Source organism: Phodopus roborovskii, unplaced genomic scaffold, assembly GCF_943737965.1.
Source record: "Phodopus roborovskii unplaced genomic scaffold, PHOROB, whole genome shotgun sequence".
Classification (NCBI taxonomy): Eukaryota; Metazoa; Chordata; class Mammalia; order Rodentia; family Cricetidae; genus Phodopus; species Phodopus roborovskii.
Window position 1 is genome coordinate 4861446 of NW_026126407.1, and position 23208 is coordinate 4884653.

The window sequence follows — 23208 nt, forward strand, 5'->3', positions numbered from 1 at the left end:
CTGTCTTCTCCCCCACTGTGGCAAGACCTCCCTGACACTTCCCATGGGTTGGGGGGATGCCCCACAGTCTGTAATGCCTGTCAGACCTGGAACCAATTATGTCTAAGAGGCCAAAAAAGAAATAGGGAATTGAGTCCGTGGGATGGGGGACTACCCATCTATCTCCTTGGTTTTCAGGGCCTCTGCCTCCTCTAGACTACTGAAGGTTGAAGGTTCAGACTATGGCTGATTGCCTCCTGTGGCCCGAGTCCCTCTTTGGAGCAAAGCTTTGAGATCTCCCAGGCTGCCAGGCTGCAGGGATGCATCTTCTGGTCAAAAGACTTACAGCATAAGGCCTTTACTCCTCCAATCTCTCCTTTACTAAAGTCTCCAGTAACCCCAGATAGATAAGTAAGCTACCTCCCAAGTGAGGGGGCTCAGACCCTAATGAGTACCCTTCTACCTATGTTGTAGAGGTAGGGGCCTCCTGGCCACTCAGCTCTGGGTTCAGACTCTTTTACCTACTGGGCTTGCCACTGCTTCAAAATCCTCTCTTTCTACCTATGAAACCCACCAGAAAGGCAATCCCACAGCCTGGGAGTACCTAATGAGTCACAGAAGGACAATGCTGGGGACACAGACTTCTGGCCAGAGAAGGTAAATTCCTCTCAACCAGAACCTCCACACCTCCAGGCCAGGCTGGACTCAGCCACAACAGCTTTCTTCTGCAAACTTGTGGTCTCTTTCTAACCTGCAAGGAGCTAGCTGGCAGAGGCTACAACACTCAGAGCTCCTGAAGTACAAACATCCTGGGACCTGCAGGATCCAGACCACACTCATACCCTCAGACAAGGAATCCCATTCCAAAGGACTGACAGTCTCTGCACCAGGGAAGGAGCCAGTATGCAGTCAGCCCCATATAGGTCCTGAATACAGAGAGATATCCTCACATTATTGGCCTGGGAGCAGGGTTCTTTCATCCCTTCTCACCCCTGGAGTGGGGCTTATGAAATTCTTCCTCCTCCTAGCAAGATGAACACAGGATCCCAAGTTTTCCTAGCCCCAGCAGGAGCCAGTTTAGGCAACCAGATGGGTTGGGCAAAGACATGGTCTTCTAGGTAGAGCTAGAGGTTCAAAGATGTGCTCCGGAGCCCCTAGGGCAGGAGAACAGTTGTTTGGTATCAGCCTAGCCCAAACCAGCCTTAGTCGGGCTGATCTGACCTCCTAACTCTCGGCCTAGGAAGATGGAGTCCGAAGGTTAGACATTCCCCTCCCTCAATCCTCCACAGCAGACGCTAGAAACCATAACCATATGGCGAGGGACTTCGAGTCCCAAGTCCAAGTGTGGTTTCGCGGACCCCACCAAGCGACCAGTGAAAGCGGAGGACGGGAGCCATTGTAGACTGCGAAACCGCTTACTTCAGATTAGATTTGCATCCTTTCTGCTTCCCATTCATCTTTCCTCCAAACTCCCTTGCTGCCTACTCCAAGGCCAAGCTTTTCTTGACCGAGACCAAAGAAGTTGAGACTAGACTCGAGTCCGGGGCTTGGGCAAACGGTGAGTTCCTCCACCTAGTCTGCCACTCTGGGGTCGATAGGACCGGCAGGAAAGCAGACTCAAAGGGAGGCAGCTCTCCCATCATGTGCGTGTGTGCTTGTGTATGTGCAATAAAAGAATTTCGGGGAGGACAGCCAGTCCCAGGACCTCAGTCGCTGCAGCCCAGCGAAGAGTGAGGAGACGGAGAGAAGGCTCCTAGGGTCCCCGAATGTCTCGCCAGAATTGTGCTTTAGGTTCCAATTCTGACACGACAGTGCCAAGGCGAAGAGAGATGAGAGATGTCCCAATCCCGGGTCCCGCCACCACCCGGCCAGATTCCTCTGCAGTGAGGATGCGAGGGGCCCCAGACTCAGCGGCAAAGTCGAGCGAAGTTTGTAGAACGGCAGGGGAGGCAGAACGGCGGCTTCCAGCTGGACTGTCCGGACTCTGCACCCGCGATCTCCCGCCCGCCCCCCCCTCCGCAACGCGCCCGGGCGCCCCTAGACGCCTGAAGTGGAGCGAGGTAGCGCGCGGGTGAGCGTGTGTGTGCGGGGAGGGGGTGGCGTGATGAATTGCAGCAGAGAAATCCCATTAGATCCGGGGAGATGATTAAAGGCGAGGTCTCGGCCGGGAGCGAATGGCGGGAGCCGCGGCAGCTTCCCGCCGCTGGAGCCCGCGCCCCGCCCGACTGGGTCGGTGCCGGGGACAGTGCAGCCGGCGGGACGCTGTGCTTGGGAGGGACAACAAGACGCGCGGAGCGAGGCGCTGGGATAGTCCTGCTTTTCTACCCCTGGGAGTCCGTGCCCGCCCCCGTCCTGTGGCCGGACGCCGGGGTCCCTTACCGTGAGCCAGGAGCGCCAACAGAGAGGGCAGGAGCAGCAGGGATGCTGGGCGCATGGTGCTGCTTGCGGCCGCGCCCCGGGTCGGGGCCGCGGCAGGGGCACTGGGGACTCGGAGAGGCGTGGGCGCGGGTGGGGGGCAGAGTCGGTCCCCGGGAGAGCAGCGGGGCCGCCGCCGCCGCCAGCGCCTGACAGAATCAGCACCACGGCCAGCGCCTGGCGTCGGCGCCGGGGATCGCCGCGCGGGGCTGGGGGCGGGGGCGCGGGAGGAGCGGCTTACCGTAAAGTCTCAAGCAAAGGCGCAGAAGACCCAGAGGCAAGAGCATAGGCTTCCTAGCCTCGCCAGCCCTGGAGAAAGGACTGCTTTGCTAATGTGGCACACAGTCCCCGCCTTCCCGAGCTGCCCACGCTCAGCCAAGCTTGCCACCCTCAACTGGGTTAGCAACCTCCCAAGGTGTTAGGTTCTAATCGGATTCTCCATTAAAGAGAACAACCCCCTATCCACCTTTTCCCACCCCATCCTAGTACCTGAAGGCTCCAAGTGTGACCTGGGAAGATATACACTAGTGATGCAGCTGGTGAGGCCCGCCTGCTCTTGTGGCAGCTCCATCCTGGGCCGATAATGAAGACGGCTTTTGAGCGTACAAAGGACAATAAATTATTACTTTGCGCTCAATAAATGCCAGGGCTCCAGGCAGCTGCATCAGCAGCAAACTGTGCTCACAGAAAAGCTTAATTATCCTGATATTATAGTTAAAAGCCAGTGGCACTTGTGTCCTGGGGAGACATTCTCCACTTGGTAGGAGGCAACCTGGGTCAAGCTGTGGGGTGCTGAAGGCAGCACCCTCGGTCCCCATGCAGCCCTGGATTTCCATACTCAGCTTCCTCTGTCCCCTCTGTGGAACCAGAGCAGCCACAGTGACACAGATCAGCTCAGGTATCAGCTCAGGTTTCAGAACTGATAGAGAAAATAAGGCAAGCTTGAGTACCAGGGATCTTTATGGATGTTTTAGTTTTACATTTTCATTTAATTGCTTCCCCCCACCCCACCCCCACCCCGTGCTAGGAACCAGGGTCTCTCAAATGATCTTAGTCTTGATAAAGAAAAAATAAAATGAAACACTGAACTAGACCTCCAGCCCTCCAGGATTGTCTCAGATGGAGGGAAACTTGAAGAAGGGACAGTAATCAAAAGGCTGTATCATTCAATAGTATGGAAAAATAAGATTCTATGACTGATCTGAGGAGCCCCAATAAGCTATAGGTCAACAACAGGCTAGTCATAATTGTATGGATCTTGAGTCTGTTATTTAGACCAAAGGGACAGGAGCGTGGTTAGGCTTGCTAGAGGAGTTTCAGTGGATTCAATAGGACACAACCATGTGGCTGATGTGAATATCTGTAGAGAAATGCAATCATTCGCCCGTTGCATTTCCTCCATCTCATCCTGGAAGTAGGTGACTTCTGACCTAAGTTTCATTATTCAGAGAGCTACAGCCTCCCAGCTCTGCTCCTTTGATTCTCTGTAGATCCTTTTGTGGGCTCTGGGGAGCCACCTTGCCTGTGGTAAAGAATCCCAGGCAGCAGGAGGCTTGTGGAATTATCTGGGGAAGATTCTGGGAGAGAATTTTTGGACAGGTGTTTGGAGAAGCAAAGGAAAGGGGGAGAACAGCAGAAGGCTGGGAGGAAGGGGGCCTTTGATGAAAGGATACAAAGTGAGAGCCAGGGGAGATGGGGGAGGGGAAACAAGAATTGGGGAGCAGGCACTGAAATGCCTGGCAAGTGTCCTGAGAGTCTGCCTTTCTTGCTTGTAAGGTAGTCCTGAGCGCTTCCCACACCCCTGGGTCCCTCAGGACTACAAGGCTCCGGGAAATGGGGGCAAACTATAATGCAGGTTGAACCATATACATCAGGAAGGTTCCTAGTGACTTAAAGGCTGCTGGTGGTCTCACTCAGCTGTCCTCCCTGTGGGGCTCTGAATGGGCTGGGCACTACTTACAAGAAGGAAGACAAGCAAGCTCTCTGGGACCCTGCAACACGACCTTCCTGACTGCCTGAGCATTCATGAGAGGTCCAATGGGGGCTACAGTCCCAGAATACAGCACTTTGCCCTGAACTCAGAGAATGGATTTGTACTGCATGATTGGCATAACAACAAAGCTTGCTGTCACTCTTTACTGCACATCTGGTAAACATGGCTTCTGTGGAATGGGTTCCCAGCAAGGTTGAGGTTGAGGTTGAGCCTGGACCAAGATAGGAAGTAGTAGAACTTTTGGTAAGCATCTTTTCTCATGCTTTTCTAAGGGCCCATTCTTCCTAGACCTTGGCATTACCCATGACCAAGGACAATAAAATACCCAAGGGGACAGCCACCCATAATCAAGGCTTACAGTCTGAGAGTTTGCTCAATTCATATACACATTGGAGAGTGGCATGTGCTAATGAGATGGCTTGGCAGGTAAAAGGCATTTGCTATCAAGCCTGTTGACTAGAGTTCTATTCCTGGGTCCCACATGGTGGAAGGAGAGAACCAATTCTTGTAAGTTACTCTCTGGCTCCTGTACACACACACACACACACACACACACACACACACACACAGAGAGAGAGAGAGAGAGAGAGAGAGAGAGAGAGAGAGAGAGAGAGAGAGAAGAGGAGAGAGAGAGCAACCTGTATGGGTGACCTGCATGGCCCTTTTATCCTGTCTCCACCTTTGCTCTCAAAGGATCCTGATTTTTCCCCCCATGTAATTTTTCACTAGATCACCTGCTTTGTGTTTTGTTTTTACTAGTTGTTGACTTGGTGAATGCATGACCTGCATGTCCTCTACTCTGACCTAGCCCAGTGTCCAGCATATATCCCAGATGCTTAATGAGTGCTGTGAGATAGGGAGAAGGGGGCATGGCTTTAAGTCAGTGAGGGTTTCACACAGCAAATGGGTGAAACCAAGTTGAATCGCCTAATGTTTCAGTGGATAGAGAAGGAAGGAGGACACTCAATGGAAGGAGGACTGAGTGGGGTGTGGCTTATAAAGCCCTCAACATGATGGGAACTGCCAGCTAGCTGAGGTCAGTAGGGAGACTGGTCCCACAATGCTGAGCTCCCATGGGAAAGTGTGAGGAAGGGCTGGAGTCATCAGTGGCTAGGCTGTAGGAGGCTTTTTGGTCATGGCTAGGCTGTAGGAGGCTTTTTGGTCATCTGAGTGACAGGTCATTCTTGGTGGCTACTTCATTATGAAGGTATACAAACTAAAAGCTATCAGAAGGCATCATTTGGATGGGTTTTGGGTACTATAGGAAGGATGGTACTTCACTGCTAACCCAGGAGGGAGTGGATCTCTAACCACATCCCTGGGAAAGCCAGGCTCACTTCTCAAATTCTCAAATTCTAAACAGCCTAAACAGTCAGTTCATGGGGGTCACAGGAACATTGGTGACTTATTTTGAAGTCTCTGCTGGGATGACACTTGCTTTCTGAGCAAGAAGAGGTGGGGGGGGGGTGTTTCTAAATCCACTCTTCTCCAAAGCAGTTTTCAAATCAGAGCGTCCAATGAGATTTAGGGTTTTAGGGAACAGTGGGAGGGGCCTGGCACTTTATCTCAGGGACTGTAGGGGCACTGCTTTCTGTTCACTTCCACCATCTTCTTGGTGGGTTTCTGGTATGGCCAGGGATATCAGGCTTTGTTTCCTGGGTTACCCAAAGTCAATCAGCCAAGAGTTCTGGCTCTGAGCATTCGCTCCCACTCCAGGAATGGGACCAGATGACTGTGGCAAGAGCCTCGGGTGCACTGAGACAGCAGCAGAAGGTGGTTTGATGTGAACTACTTTCCATCTCCAAACCCAGGCCTCCAGCCTGCCCACCACCCCCAGCCGGGGCCTTTGATCCTCCACAGCTCCATAAATGTTTAATGCCACTAGCTGGGCAGAAACCAGGCAGGTGCTGGAACATGCAGACTGGAGATAGGACTTGAGCTCCATCTTGTTGGCTACATTATTTGCACGTAGGAGTCCTGGGATGGGTGGGAGGATGCCCCCCCATGTGGAGGGAGAAGTCCCAGGGTTCAAGTTTGTGACACCAATAAATGAAGCTCTTTGAAAACCATGAGAAGCTGAAACTAAAATGAAGATTCAATTGTAAAAACCCAACTCTCCTCCCCTCTACCCCCTACCTTCCCACCCCCCCCACCCCAGGTTTGATTGAAGGAGAAAGATAGAAAGTTAAATGACAATCAAATGCAAATACAGCTCAACAAACACCACGGCAATTACCAGGCTCAGGAAACACATGGCTTTTGCAGGCAGCAGGGGTTGGCAATTTGGAAGCCCGGGCCTATGCAGAGGTGACAGGCATGGGGCTATTTTAATGGACAGTTAAATAGATTCAAAAGCCTTGCATCTAGTTTGCATACATGCTGATGAGTGGGGAACTGGGACCCAGGGAGGCTATGCTACCTTCACAGCTGTCTGTGGGTTGTTTTAGATGGGAAGGGATCCTGAGTGCTTGGGAGGCAAAGCCAATTTGAGTGCCTGGCCAGTCTCTTTGGTCCTATGCACAAGCTGGTACTGAGGTATGAGGATTGAAGTTGAAGAGAGCCCATGGGGTTCTTCATGAAAGGGCTCTAGGCACTGGCCTTCCAACAACCCAGAGGCTCTGGTAAGAGTGGCCTTCTCCTCGGTATTTGCATAATGCTTTGCATCTCATTTGAATGCTATTAATTTGGTGTCAGGCTAGGTTGGCACGGTAAGAAAGAGAACAGCTGGCCGTCTCCCTCCCCTCTGTACCCGGGGGCTTACTCTTCACATAGCCCTCCCCAACATTGGAGACAGAGGCCTCCACCTCCACTCCCCCCTCCATGTTCTCTGACACACGGAAAGTCTCTTAGGCAAAACAACCCCTAAAAGCCAAGGCCAACTATATCGTGGCCAGTTGCAGAGTTATGCTGAAGGAAGAAGAAATGGTCCCCAAGGGCACCCTTGCCAGACCCAGAGACACTATGGAGGATGCTTAGGGCCTTCGTCTCCCCAAGCAATCAAGGCAGCTTGGCTTGGAAAGTGTCCAAGGATAATAACCAAGAGAGGGAGGGAACAAAGACAGAGAAATATGGAAGGCTCTAGAAATAAAATGCTCTGAACTCAGTTCTCCTAGTGCTTGAACTGACATAAAACATATCTGCCAGAGTCATTGGGGTTTACAGAGCTGGGGACTCAGTACCAGGTTGGTGGCCATGTGGTAATAATGGGTCTCCTGGTGGGTTAAGCTCTGGAGAAGATAGAACAGGCCTTAGGCAGGCACACCATTTAGACTTCCTGTAGGAACCAGGGATTCTGTGGTGACCTGGAGATGGTGGCAGAAGAGTTAGGCTGGCCAGTTGGCTGAAACACCCTCTCAAAGCACCTGAGTTCTGAGATAGGGATGTGGCTCAGTTGGTACAGTGCTTGCCTAGCATGTATGAATTCCTGGGTTCAATGCCCATCTTTTCGTACCTATAATCCCAGCCAGCCCTCAGATGGTGAATGTGGGAAGACCCTCACTATATATCCAGCTTGAGGTCAGTCTGGATTGTAGGAGACTGTCTCAAAGCGTCTTTCCCACTATACAGTTCAGTTCTCTCTCTCTCTCCCTCTCTCTCTCTCTCTCCCCCTCCCTCCCTCTCTCTCTCTCTCTCTCTCTCTCTCTCTCGAGGGGGGGGGCTTCAGCTGGAATGCCCCCTCAGATGTAGATGTTAGGGCCAGTGCCACTCATTCTGCTGATACAATGCAGGGGAGTGTTGGTGTGAACAAATATCCCAGGTAGGTTGACCTTATACCTGACCTCACACCACTGTCTCTGATAGCTGCTCAGCCTGGGCCAAGGTGAAGGCAAAAGAGTATTTGTTCTCCTTATGCCCAAGGCAGGGCTGGGGGGGGGTTGGTTTGAATAATATGAGAGAATAATGATGTCTCCCCTTTGGAGCAAACCCTTCTATGAAGCTTTGCAATTGTGGAAGGCATGGGCTTGTAGCTGATTCACATTTTACAGAAAGGTCTGAAGTATTTCCTCTTTAAAAAGATTGCCACATGCATTGAAAGCAAATTCACAATAGACCTGTCTATTCTCCGTTTAAAGGAAGTCAGGCCTGAGTTCAGTGGTTTTTTTTTTCTTCTTCTTCTTCTTCTTCTTTACTTTTAAAAATAATAATAGCTCCATTTATCATTTGCTGTTTGAGGGCATTAAGCTAGGGGATTTAACAGCACCTTCCCAACAATCCTATGATGCAGGTACAAAGCTGTTATTGTCTCCATTGTACAGATAGGGACATTGAGGCCCCAGGAGACTAGGTGATTCATGGCTACTTAATGGTATAGCTTTGCTATACTGCAAAGGTAAGGAAGAAAAGCACGTGTCACTGGTTCTTTGTGGAGCAGGTGGCAGAGGGGACACAGGTTTCCTGGGCCCAGGCTTCTGCCCAGAGTTTATCTGCAGGGGTCTAGGACTAGAGGGTCACCCAGGAGCAGAGTCTGGGAGGCTAGCTGCTTGGAACCGGTAGGGACAGTTGGTTCTATAATTCACCCAGTAGATATTGGATTAAATGGCCAGCACTTAGCTGGGATCCAAAGCAGCCTTCAAGTGCTCCATATCCTCAGAGACAGCACCCAGAAGCATCTGACTGAATGCAAAATGAATATGTGGCTATGTAGCAGAGAATGAGGAGCATGGCATGGGCACCAAAGCTTGTGTGGCCTCTAGGTTCCCCATGGGCCTCTTTACCCATCTCTCCACTTATCCTTCACTACAGACCCTGGCCATTCATGACTCTCTCAGTCACTTGTCTACAGAATGAGGAAGCATTTGTTGAGCACTTTGTATATGCCAGGACCAGAGTCCTCAAGGAGCTCTCCAGCCTTGGTCAGAAGATAAGAACCCTAACATGCTGTGATATAACATGGCTGTCTCTACAAGGCTTTGGGAGGCCGTTGAGACTCAGTGTCTCCCTTGGACCTTGCAATCAGGGACAAGGGTACATATCCCATTCAGGGAGATGATCTAGCTACAGGTCCTCCCAGTGTCTAACAGGAATCCTTCCTGTTGTGGAAGTAGCCCACTTCCTACAGCCCCACAGTGTGGGAATGGGTTTCTGTTGCTCCCTTTCCTGGACCCTTGCTCTGAGTGCCAGCACGGTGCCATCCCAGGAGACACCAGGCGGAGTGTCAGAAGCACTTATTCTCCCTCATGGTCCCTAAGGAGCCAGCTGCAGGCCTGCCTCCTGCCTCTTCATTTTCTGGGCAGGAATATAGGACACAAATCTCAAATGGTGCTCAATTCTAGCTGTGTATTCCCATCCCCGACTCCTCTCCTTGAACTACTTGTCCTCCGATTGTGACATCACAATGGTCTCTATGGCAACTGATTGTGAGGTCATTGGTCCTTAAAGCCACAGAGTCTGCAGGTCTAGACAATGCCTGGAGAAAAGGGAGGCTATAAAGCATACACCCAAGAGTTAGAGATCCTTCTCCCACCAGAAATAGCAGGGTTTCCAAACCTATGCAGGGAGGACTATTTGTCCATCCATCTTTAGTGACACCAAAGTGATGACTTACAAGGACAAAGCCTGTGAGAAAGAGAGACTGTCCACCCAGAGACTGCAAGAGCAGGCCTGAGCTCAAGTCACTCCAGTTTTGGGCTTGCATCAGGCATGGTCCAGAGTCTTCACTTCTTCACCTAGAAAAGGAAAATAGTGTCACCTGCCTTCCAGATGTGCATTCAGCGAGAAGACCCACAGAAGGACATGACACATGGTTGGTAATCATTAAATGTTTTTTATGTTCCCTACCTCCTCTCTCCTTAGCCTGGATTTTTAATTCTAATTATATTTTTTTAATCATTTATAATTTAATTGTGTGTGTGTGTGTGTGTGTGTGTGTGTGTGTATGGTGGGTGACATTGATTGGCATTTTTAAAATTCATTTTATGTGTGTGAATGTTTTGCCTACATGTATATCTATGCACCACTTACATAACTGCTGCCCATGGAGGCCAGAAGAAGGTGTCAGATTCCCTGCAACTAGAGTTACAGACAACTGTGAGCCGCCATGTAGGTGCTAGGAATCAAGTCTTTGTCATCTGGAAGAGCAGCCTGTACTCTTAAACACTGAGTCATCTCCCCAGCCCTTATCACTGGTCACTATTGCTGTGTGGAAACAAAGGGCAGTGTTTAGAGCAAGGTTCAAATCTTGCCTCTGCTACTTCCAAGCTTTAAGCCTTTGAGCCGATTCCCACACCTCTGGACCTGTCAGTGTCCTTGACTATAAAATGGAAAATAGAAATAGCATTGTCTAGGCAGGAAGGAAACTGCTTGAGCAGCATAGCGGCAAATCAGAGCAGGGCGGGTGGTTTCAGTGTCTGCTCAGACAGGTCAGCTCAGTCTTGAAGGGTCTTGCTTCTGCCTCAGTCACCTTCCAAGAAGTGTGAGTTCCTCTGGGAAGCATTCAGAACTGGAAAGCAGGGAAGCCTCAGGACAGGACTACAGGGAAGCTGTCTCCAAGAGAAGGGTCACTGTCCCCTTTCTGGGTCCCCCTGGTGCAGTGCCCTATGATGCTACCCGTCTTAGGCCAGGCACTGTGTGCTCCCTGCCCATGAACATCCAATTTACTAATCTGAAAAGGCCAGGCTACAGCCTGACACAGGGCAGGGGCTCGGCCATGGTTACGATTCAATGAAGGTCAACAACAGACAAATTAGCATTGTTTCTCAGAATGTCCTGAACCAGGCTCTGTCCTCAGCATTTTATACAACAACCAATACATGTGCATTATTATTATCCTTTTGTTTTTTTTTTTTTTTTTTTTTTTTGATGGTACTGGGAATTTAACAGATGACCCCACACACATTAGGCAAGTGCTATGTCTCTGAGCTAGATCTTCAGCCCTACTGGTTGTTTTACTTTTGAGACATGGTCTGTCTATATAGCTCAGGCTGATCTTCAACTTGCAGCAATCTTCCAGTCTTTGCCTCTTGAATACTGGGATTACAGAATTATAGATGTGTGCCACCACGCCCAACCTCTGTTTCTAAGTGATGACGATGAATTGCATTTGTTTGTTTGTTTATGTAGAGAGAGTGTGTATGTTCATGTGCCTGACATGGTGCATGACCTCTGGATAGAGGTCAGAGAACAACTTTTGGAAATTGGTTCCCTCCTACTGTGTAGATTTTGGGATTTGTCAGGCTTGTATGTAAATGAATTTAGCTGCTAATCCATCTGGAAAGCTCTCTGTTTTTTTGGTTTTCTTTTTTTGCGGGGGCAGGGAGTTGGTTTTGGTTTGGGTTTTTCAAGACAAAGTTTTTCTGTATTGCTTTGGAGCCTGTCCTGGAACTCCCTCTGTAGACCAGGCTGACCATGAACTCATGACAATCCACCTGCCTCTGCCTCTAAAGTGCTGGGATTAAAGGTATGGGCCACCACTGCCCAGCACAAGTTCTCTGTTTTAAAGTAACAAAGCACAGAGGATGAGAGATTTTCTCAATGTCACATAGATAGTATGCAATGATGGAGTTAGTATTTAAACCCACACTATTATTATTATTATTATTGCTACTACTACTATTAAATTTTGTCTCTTTCTTTTCTTTTCTTTTTTTTTTTAGACATGTAGACTTGGCTGGCCTAGAACTCCCTATGTAGATCAGATTGGTCTTGAACTCCCAGCACTCTGTCTGTCTTTGACTCCCAAGTTCTAGGGTCACAGACTTTTGTTTTTTAAAGATTTATTTATTATGTATAGTGTTCTATATGCATGTATGCCTGCAGGCCAGAAGAAGGCACCAGATCTCATTATGGATGGTTGTGAGTCACCATGTGGTTGCTGGGAATTGAACTCAGGACCTCTGGAAGAGCAGCCAGTGCTCTTCACTACTGAGCCATCTCTCCAGCTCCCCTTTTCCCTTTTCTTTTAGATAAGGGTTTCATGGGTCTTAAGCTGATCCAGAACTTACTCTTTAGCCAAGGATTTCTGATCATCCTGCCTCCACCCCGGAGTTCTGGGATTGCAGGCATGCCCCACCATGCCTGGTTCATGAGGTGATAGGGCTTCATGCATGCTAGGCCAGCCCTACCAGCTGGGCCTCAGCCCCCTCTAAGCCCACATACTTAATTCCCACTTTACCCACAATCTCGAAGCTCCTGCCTGTCCAACTGGTCGTTTCTGCCTAGGCACTGTCCCAGCTTTCCCTCTTACCACTTCTTCTGATTGGTCCCAGTGCCGCCCAAAGAATGCAGATTCTCTGCTTGCTTCAGTCACTGGCCTCCCCCTTCCCTCAAGTAAAGCTTTTGGCTGCCGCCACCACAGCAGGAGCCACCACCGGATCCATTGCTTATTTCAAGTCCTCCTAAAGCTTGTTGAGTTCTTAACTTATTAAAGATAAGCACATGGAAATAGGGAGCAAATCTCTTTATTTATGACATAATCTCCAGCCCAGAAAAGCGGCAGGAACAGTGTTGCCTATATTAGGGAACCAATAGGAAAAAAATCAATTAGATCCGCCACAGCATTTCACTATTAACTTTCTTCTGATGTTTCTCTTAGGGCTGGTCGTGGGGGTCTCTGCAGTGGCCAAGCTGGAGGAGAGAAGAGAGCTTTGTAGGAACAGGGGGTGAAGAGTGTCACAGGAGTAGGGTGGGCTGTCAGGCAGACAGGAAGCCTCTCCATCCATCCTTACCTTCACTGTCCAGACTGCAGCCAGGGCGTCTTTATTGATTTAACCTCAGTGTCTCTTGCTGTGACTTCTGCTGGGGTTCTGTAGGGTAGGTGCTGGGAGTCTTCTCGTCTTGTAAGTGGACCCAAGTCTGACCACATTTCTGCTAGGTGAGGTCTTCTGCTAGGTGAGGACAGATATGCTGTACAGAGTCCTCTGGACTGGTGGCCATTGGAGTTGTTCTCTGTCTCAGTCCTCAATCCACCTGTATGACTCCAGGAGCAACTTCCAAGGGATCCTCGAGGGCAGGGCATCTCCCAGTTCTCCAGTGACAGAGATGCCCAGCTCCATGGCCACGCCAGATTTCACCTCTTCAAGAGCAGGTCACCACAGCTTTTCTGGTATGCTTGCCAGCTTGCACCAAGTACTCCACCAGTTAAATTAACCCTCACTATAGTCCATTGGTTAAATGTGTACTCTGTGTCCTCTGATACCCTCTGCACCAAAATACTGCCCAGAAGGGGCCCTCTAGCCTTGTGTTCTTGGTGTCCCATGAGCAGTGACTTTGTGAGAGGACTTTACAGAGGAAGAGTCAAGTCCGGGGAAATGGCCCGGTGGGTAAAGTGATTTTGATGCGAGCATGAGGACATAAGTTCCATCCCCTGTGCCCATGTAATAACCAGGTGTGGAGAGACGCAGAGAGGGGATCCTTGGGTCTCCCTGGCTGGCCAGCCTAGCTGAATCCACAAGCTTTGTGCCAGTGTGAGACCCTGTCTTTAAAGATATATTAAAAAGAAAAAGGTGGCTAGTATCCAAAGAATAACACCCAAGGTTATCCTCTACTCTCCACAGGCATACACATGCTACTTACACTCAGATACAAAGAAACAGACCCAAACAGGAGTAACCTAGGATTATAACTGAATTGATATCATGTGTTCGTGAGGAAGTCCCCCTTGAAGTCTACCCTAAAACTTTCCTGTTTCAGCAGTGCTGTTCCTTCTCAGTCCCATGGAAGTAGCAGATGGTGTTCTCACCCATGCAGACTTCTCTCTGTCCAAGCATGTCCAGCAGCAACCCTTTGGGCATTGTTGATTCAAAATGAATATTAAACACAGAACCTCACAGAGGCCAGCCCTGCAGGGCAGCCAATGAACCCACCCTCTTCATGCCTGTTCATTATTATAATTAATATTGAGCTGGGGTTGGTGGTAACCTCGGCCTTGCTGGGTGTTTGAGCTGTTTCAGAAGCTTTTCCAGATCAATGACAGACAGCTTTGAATAGATAAACTCCCCGCCACCCAGACGAATCAATCGCAACACTGCCGTCACAACAAGCCCAAGAAATCAATCTGATTGCAAGCAACGTGGTAGCTCAGCACTGGGCAAGCTGGTTTTAATTTCCATGCAGCTGAAACTCCGTTTCCTGTGCACACAGTAGCGTCCGGCTTCTCCAGCTGGTGCTCCACTCCCAGGTACAGGAGACCTTTGGAGGGAGGGCTCAGGCTAAGGGGCCAGCTGCATAGAGGTCCAGGTGATGTTGAGGTGGTTATGATTTTGAAACTCTTGAGCCCCCAGGCCCAGAAGCAGCTGACTCAGACCCAAAGCTGAGAACGTTGGTTGTTTTGTTGGCTTCAGCTCCAGTTTCCTCTGCCCTGATTAAAAAAAAAAAAAAAAAAACCCAGGCCTGGAGGCTCTTCTAGGCTGCCTCCCAAGCCAGCACTGCAGAAGTATACTGCCTACCTCAGGAATAGTGACCTCGCTAGGTCTTGAAAACCGGGTTTGTCTAAATGGCAGCTAACTTTTTGCCTGTATTATTTTACACACATCTTTTTGGAGGGCAAAGGATCAACCCCTGGGTCTTGCACATGCTAGGCACATGCTTTTCTACTACTGAGCAACATTCTCTGCTCTCAGAGTTTTTGGTTTGTTTTATTTTTTGAGTCAGGCTAGTGAGCAAACCTGGCTGACCTTGAACTCATGAACTCACAGAAATTGAGCTGTGTCTGCCTCCTGAATGCTGAGATTAAAAGGCATAGCTGGTAAGATCCTATTGCCTTGAGGTTTTGAGACAGGGTCTTTTGCTAAGTAGCCCAGGCTGCCTCAAATTTTATTTTTCTTTTATTAATAGCAAGGCTAGAACCCAGGGCCTCCCCCATGTTAAGCAAGTGTCCTCTCACTAAGCACTGCAGTCTACAATAGCTACATAGCTCTTTGTGTGTGTCTGTGGTGGGGGCTGGGGTAGTGGGCGTGGGAGGTGTCAGGGAGGTGTCGGGGGAGGGAGAACTTGATGCAAGGTTTCCTCTGTTGTATTCCATTTTATTTCTTGAGATCCACAGGGGATCACTGAATTTGAAGCTCACTGATTAGCTAGTCTGGCTGTCTAGTCTCCTCCTCCAATGCTAGAGTTACAGGTGGTCTGTTGTGCCAGACTTTTCAGGGGATATTGGAGCTCCAAAGTCAGGTCCTCATGATTGAACAGCCCTCACTCCCTCACTTTACCCATGAGCCATCTCCTTGGTGCCCCCATTGCATTTATTTTAAAACAGGAGTTCATTGATTGTCCCAGGCTGGCCTTGAACTCACTTTGTTGTGGATTAGGCAGGTTTTGAAATTACTGAGTAGTTTGGAATGCCAGACCTTTGCCACGAGGCCCAGGCAGGAAAGTCTTAAATCAGGATTCACCTCACTGGGAAGGCAAGGCCACGGAAACAAACCAGTTGGGGTCTGATGTGTGTGGGGGCTTGGCATCCTCACAGCTCCAGCTTCAAAAGCAGCCACGCTGTGCTGCTTCAGAGCATGGGCTGGGGGCTTTTCTGACTCCAGCAATGCCTTAGTCACCAGTCGCCTTAGCCTGCTGTGGATTTAGTGTGTCCATGGTGCTGCGGAATGAAGCTACCCTGGTAACAGGTCACATACTATTCTGTTCTGGGGTGGGAGTGAGTGTCGAGGCTGGGGAGATATAGATCTGGTGGCCAGGAAGTCTCAGATCATGGAGGGGTTGTTTGTCCATCCCGGAGAGCATTGGCCGGGCTCCTGAGGGAGACTTGGTAATGCAGAGGGACCTAAACCACATAGGTATGGAGCCCTGGGCTTGTGTGCTTCTGAGGGCCAGGACTTCCTTTGGCTTGCCCTCCCTCCTCTCCCCTCTTCTCTCCTCCTTTCCTCCCCTTGCTTCCCTTCTTTCTGTTCCCCACTCCTGTTCTGCAGAAAGCAGCTGGAGGGAATAGGCTTAGCTCCTGAGAGGGACTTCCTTATTAGCTTACATTCAGGATAGGACTCTGGAGATATAGTATACTGGCTTCGGTGAAGGTTCTGGTAGTTCAACCGGGCCCCTGGTTGGCTTTCACATCCTGAAAGCTACTGAGAGGCAAGATGACCTCTGATTGTGCCTTTGTCTTTTGTAACTTTGCCTCCCTCTCCAGGAGCCTGGTGGTGTTACCCTTTTCCTATCTGGATGTGCAGCCAGCAAAGAGGGACACGTGGCTGCTCCTTAGCAGTCCCTGCACACTCCTCTGTGCCTTGTTTTGTCACCTGGCAGTACATCTTGGCGATGACTGGGAATCAGTACATAAAGAGTGCCTTACTCAGGTGTCTTTTTATGGTCACAGGGTTCTCAGGCGCACAGAAGTAATCACAGCTGGTTTGATTAGCTTCAGATGTTGCCATTTACAACATCTCAGCCCAGAGAGGGCTGGAAACCTCTCCAAGGTCACGCAGCAAGGACTAGAGACCTGTGCCTGGAGCTTCTCCCCTCCGATGTCCCCAACTCCTGTCCCCCCTTCACCCCAGCCCTGCCCAGGTGTCCAGAAGGGAGAGGGGAGGCGTCTCTAATTGAAATGCATTGTTCACTCGGGACCAGCACCTGGAGAGATGCGCAGCAAAAGAGCGGTGCTGCAGAGGAGGCTACGGCCCTGCGCCCACGTGGGTGCGGGAGAGGCAGGGTTGCTTCCCCGCAATCCTTGCCGCGTGCTTCCCAGTAATGAGCTCCCAGGGCCCAAGGTGAGCTTCCCACGGCTGCTCACATGGCAGCCGAGCCGCGTGGCACCAAACAACACCGGTACTTTTTTTCTTCCCTGCCTGACAGCTCATTAGAAGAATTAATTTACTCCAGCGTTTGCAGTTTAAAGGACATTATTTACTGGTTAATTGTTGTTATTACAAAATGTTAAATATCATTATTTATTTCCCAAGCCCCGACAGCTTCTCTGACAGGAATTTATGGGTAATGCTGTGTCACTGGTGGGTGCCCTGCACAGAGACAGTGTGAAGGTGAGGGAGTGGCCTCCAGGCCTGGGTGTCCTGACAGGTCCGACTGTGAAGGGCCCATTGTTCTCTTGTACCTTCTTTCTGGCCCATCGAGGGGGTGGAGGAATAGAGCAGTCAGGGCCCCTGTGTTTGCCTAAAGCTGCAGTTTGGGGGTCAAGGTGGCACTTGGCTGGCTAGAAGACAAGGATTATTCCTAGAGCTGGGTAGCCCACTTGCTAGAATGCTTTCAAGCCATTCAGGAAGTCCTGGGTTTTAGACACAACACCACATAAAATTGAACTGGGTGGATCCCATCTGTAATCCCAGGACCTTTGAGGTAGAGGTAGGAGGGTCAGAAGGTCAAGGTCATCCTCTGACTATGCAACAGAGTTTGGGGCCAGCCTGGCATATATGAGGACCCTGTTTTAGCAAAACAAAAATAAAACCAATTAAAGGTTAACTCCCCAAATGGGAAACCCTTATGTTTCTGTCCTGAAATTATAGTGTTGAATCACCCGGGTAAGCCAAACAAGGGCCGGATGGCATGAGGGTCAAAAGCAGCTGGGGTGTGTGGCCTGTGAACCAGCTATGAATCTGAGTTGGACCTGTCCAGGAGACATCACATAAAAGCTAAGATTTATGGCTTCTCTTTAAAAATCAGACTCTTGTCACACTTGACCCATGGTCAATTGGCAATGACCTTCGGATCACTGAAGGGCAGAGCCATTTAAGGAAGGTGCCTGCTCTCCAGCTAGTGCCTGACCCATCCTTTGTTTCCTCTCTCTGCACTGCTTTTCAGGCTCTGTGCACATTTGAGTTTTCAATCTGACCTTCTGGAATGGGCGTGCAGATATGAAGAAATGGTTTCTGAAAGCGAGGGCCACTTTTCACCCTACCATCTACTTTTCACCCTGCCACACTGCCTCTTCCAAATCTGTCAGCTCCCACCTCCTCTGGGTCAGTTTGAGTGAGTTCTGGGCAGCCATGGGGCCAGGGACAAGAGACAGCCCAGGGGGACCGACAAAGATCATGGCTGGATAAATAGCATCCATGTATTCATTCAGCCAATTGCTTTTGAGGACCTTCTACGTGGTAGAAAATGGCACGGGCATAAATTGTGCCGTGAAGGAACCCAGCCTGGGGAGGCTCTATATGACTGAGGGACACAGTTGCAGCACAGGCAGATGGACACATTGAGGAAGATGTGACTGGCAGGTGTATGTGGGGAGGGCAGGTTTCCAGGGGAGAGAATTAATACTTCACCCAGCTAGTGAACTGCCTATGTCCTCACTCAGACACTCACGTCTTATTTAATTCTCTCAACACAGCTGATTGAAAACAGCTGTCAGGATCCAGGCGTAGTGGTGCAAGTCTGAGCCAGCACCGGGAAAGTAGAGGCAGGAGGGGTAGGATCTCCTGGCTAGCCTTGGCTATAAGACACCCTGTTTATAACAATAACAAACAGAAAACAAGCAAAGCCAACAGCTAAAAATAGTTGTCAGTAGCCTGGTGTAATAGTACAAACCCAACTTGTGGAGGATCTTGAGTTCAAGTCCACCCAGAGCTAAATAACAAGGCCCTGTGTCATTACAACTGTCAAACAGGAAAGTAAAATATCTGCCATTGCCTGGTAGTGGGTGGCACACACCTTTAATCCTAGCTCTCAGGAGACAGAGGCAGGTGGATCTCTACAGAGTGAGTTCCAGTACAGACTCCAAAGCTACAGAGAAACCCAGTCTCTGAAAAACCAAAATTAATTTAATTAATTTTAAAAATCTGCCATCAGTTAATAAAATAGTGTCTAAACAGGCCCAAGAGACAACCTGCCTTGAGGATGCCTGTCTTCCCTCCAGCTGAGTGCTACAGGTCATTCCAGTCTTAGGGACTTTCTTGTCCAACCAGGTCCCACCTCTGGAAAGACAACCATTGACCATCATCCATACCTCACAAGCTGTCTATTTCACCAGTTAGGAGCCAGAGGTGCAGAGACTCTGAAAGGAGAGGGGACTGCTGCCTGAGGCTGAGGCCTAGGGAGCTTGAAGCTTGAAGCTGGGATCTTACAGCCTGACATCAAACAAAGGCCCTTTGACAAGGCCTTTGGTCTCAGCCTTTCCTCCCCAGGACCCCAACAGCAGCAGGTAGCCTTAAGGAATATACAGGCAAACCAAAGAAGATGAAAAGTTCTTTGAAAGAGAATGGAAATGGGCTCAGTGAAACCCTTCCTGGGGCTGGACCAAAAATTAGCATGAAGTTATTTCTGGACTGCAGCCTGGCTTATTTTAGACCCTTCCTCATTTCCTTGCCTAGTGAGAGAGAGACCAGCACTCTGGGGGTGAATCCAGAGCAGATCCATAAACTGTAACATGCAGCGTAGATTTTATGCAGTATCACAGTCTTAGGGCTTGCGGTTGCTTCTTCACAGGTCTTCTCCAGCAGGTCTCTCATTTTATTTTATTGCCATATTAAATTTTTAAAAAGTTTTCTATTCATTTTTGGAATAGGTAATATGTGCCCAAGGTGCACAATTCAAAAAGCATAAAAGAGCCCACAGCAAACAGTCTCTTCGGTCCTCAGAGGCAGCTGATGCCATCAATAGCTTGTTTCGTGATATTTAAAAATAGCATTGTTTCTCTTTTCTGTTCATGTAGGAAATACAATAATTCCTGCAGAAGAAAATAAAAGTCACATGTGCCACACTACTCAGAGCTGAGTGCTCTGCACATTTTGGTGTTTAATCAGCCAGCCCTTTCTCTTCACATAGATGGTTACAAGCTTGCATAACCCAGCTTTATTACTTGTTTACATTAAATATGACTCTTCAGAAACAAAGATCAGAGAGGATGCACTTGAACTGGATAGAAATGGGGTGCCTTGGGAGGAGTGATGGCGTTAAAGGGGAACTTTATTTGAAATCCTTTCAGGATGAAAATGCATTTATGCATTACTTCCTCATGATAGTTTTCTATAATTGATTCTAAATGATTGCTTCAGAAGGCTACTATTACACTAATCCTTTATTATTGTGATCTTAAGATGTTTACAAGGCTTTTGCTTGTTTTATTTTAGATAGACTATGACTACGTAGTCCTGGCTGGCTGGCCTGGAACTCACAGAGGTCTGCCTGCCTCTGTATGCACCATGCCTGGCCTCTTTGTGAGCATTTTGAGCAATGGAACTACTGGGTAAAAGAGCCTGTAGAACTGGGCAGTGGTGGCACAACCTATAATCCTAGCACTTGGGAGGCAGTGGTAGGCAGATCTCTGTGAGTTTGAGGATGGCCAGGGCTACATAGTGGAGCCCTGTCTTAAAAACAAAACAAACAAACCATGTAGACTAGAGCTGTGTAGTGGCACACATTTGTGATCTCAGCACCGAGGAGCCCAAGGCAGGAGGGATCATAGCCAAGTTTGAGGCCAGCCTGGACTATACAGTGAGACTTTATCTTAAAATTAAAAACATTATTTTAAAGGAAGAAAAGAAAAAAAGTGTGTATATACTTTGTGAGTTGTCTTTTTTTTTTTTTTTTATTCATAGTGCCAAATTTTGTTCCTTCTATGTTGTTCTAATCTCCAGCTTAACCAGTAGCACCTGATCCAAACACCAACATCAGATTCATTCATCACAGGCTCAGGTTAGGGAAGCCAAGATGGGAGCAGGAAAGGCTGAGATTTGTTTGTTTGTTTGTTTTTTCCCTTAACAAGATGCTATTTATTTATTTTTATTTTTATGTACATTGATGTTTTCCCTGCATGTGTGTCTGTGTGAGGGTGTCAGATCCCTTGGAACTGGAGTTATAGACAATTGTGAGCTGCCATGTGGATGCTGGGAATTGAACCCAGGTCCTCTGGAGGGGCAGCCAGTGCTCTTAACCACTGAGCCATATATTTATTCCTTTATACTAAGGATTAGACCCAGTGGCTTGCACTTGCTAGGCAAGTGCTCTGTCACTGAGCCACAACCCAGTCCTGGGAACTCTTTCTCTATCTAGGTCATTGGTAGGTGCCAGGGGAGCTGTGTGGCCGAACAGATACTTGATGGAACCTGGGCTAAGAACCTCTCATCAGGGGGCAGGGCCTCCAGGAGTCTGAATTATAAGATCAAAGTGTTAGGTAGCCAGGACAGGTCTAGATCTTCCCCTAGGTGTTCTGTACAGATGAGTTAAGACCATAGAGCTAAAGGCTGCCATGGCTCCTTTCAGTCACATCTGGTCAAGTTCATATGGCACATTAGAAGACCTTCTACAACCAATGTCTCCAGCTCTTACACCGTCAGCGTGTCAAAATCAGACTTCTCTGATTCCAAACACCCAAGTCTGCATCTTGCCTTCAACCTTAGCCCCTTTAGCTTTCTGGCAAGTGGACCAGTGTCATTTGGAAATGTCTAGAGAAACGAGATGGACACAAGAAGGACTTGTTGATTTAGTATGGAGAGATGGCTTTCTGAAAGTGCCTCTCTCCTCTGGAGCCCTTCATTTCCATAGTAGCTGAGGTTTCCTCTTGATGGGGGTAGGGGAAGAAAGCCCAAGATTGCATCTCATTGGTGAGATGAATAATACATTTGAAGCATCTCGCAAACTGTGTTTGATCCGCCTAAAGCTTCAACCGTACTTCTCTTTATCCCCAGCAAGGGAGGGCTGGGAACTGTCAACATTTTCCTTTCTGCTTAATTTGTGCCCTCGCCATAAAGAGAAAAACAGGGGTTTGGGGGAGAGGGGGAGGCTGAGGAGGGGGATGGTGACACATACTTCCTGGAATAATGCAAGGAGCCTTAGCACCAGGGGCTGCTCCCAGAGCCCGGGAACTTCTGGGATTGGCAGGGCAGAGCAAGGGCGGTGTTGTTCCAGGGAGGGGCTGTGCTGTGTGTGCTGGGGCTTTTGGAGAGCAGGACAGACAGCATGCCCTTAAGAAGCTAGTCCCTGGGGTTGCTGCTCCAGTGTTTGGGGAGGGGGAGGTGGTGTGAGAGGTGGGAAGTTGAGGCTGGGTGGTTGCTAAGCACTCAAGATGCTTCCTTCATCTCATAGCAAGCAGAGAAGCCATGTCCAGGCTCAGGGTCCAGCAATATTTGTGCTTTAACCTATATGCTTCAGCCGCTCTTCATGTCTCTCCATGGGGGTGGCCACTGGAGGCTCTTCTGGTGGTTAAGAGAGGGCCTCTGGAAGTTCATATTTAAAACACTTTCATTTTTATTGATTTTACTTGGTGTGTGTTTTGCTTGCAGGTACATGTATGTGCACCACAGAGGCTAAAAGAGGGTGTTGCATCCCTAAGCAGTGAGTTACAGATGGCTGTGAGCCACATGTGGGTTCTGAGAACAGGACTGGAGTCCAGTGGGAAAGCTGCTGAGCCAACTCTCCTGCCTCTGGAAGTTCACAGACTTAACTACATTGCTGCTTCTTTCCCAAGTAGCCTGTACTGCTCTGCCACCCCTCTGTCCTGCTGCTGAGAACAGAGTGTGCAACTCCTGGGCTCAAGAGACCTTCCTGTCTCAGCTTCCTGGAAGGGTAGGACTATGTGCATGTGCCATCATGTTTGACTGTAATTAGCTGTCACTGCTAGACTTTCCACCATCATGTAGCTGTTCTCTTCCCAACTGACCCTGAAACTATTCTATCTTCCTTCTCTGGGAAGGCTCACTCCTCCATTTTTTTTTCTTTTTTCTTTTCTTTTTTTTTTTTCTGGCCATCTTGGCTGGGGACCCCATAGTCACACTTCTCCAAACACTCCCCTTGCTATCGGCTTCTTGGTGACTTCCCACAATTCTGTTGACAGGTTGACAGATTTGGCCAGACCTTTTTGCTTTTTGGGGTAGTGTCTCTTATAGCTCAAAGTGACTTCAACCTCAGTAAGTAGCTGAGATGATCTTGGACCCCTGATCTTCCTCCACCACTTGAGTGCTAGGACTACAAGCCAGCTAGTCAGGTAATTTTGATTTCTT

The 23208-nt window shown here is 49.1% G+C and overlaps 1 protein-coding gene across 1 annotated transcript in view; it reads right to left on the reverse strand.

Moving 5' to 3' along the window:
• The window catches only part of Sez6 (seizure related 6 homolog), a 44165-nt gene extending 41529 nt beyond the window's left edge, over window positions 1–2636 (reverse strand). Inside the window, exon 1 of the mRNA XM_051179928.1 lies at window positions 2359–2636. Within this exon, the coding sequence (XP_051035885.1) occupies window positions 2359–2413 (55 nt within the window). The 5' untranslated portion in view covers window positions 2414–2636. The remainder of the gene's footprint in view (window positions 1–2358) is intronic.
• Window positions 2637–23208: the final 20572 nt, after the last annotated feature.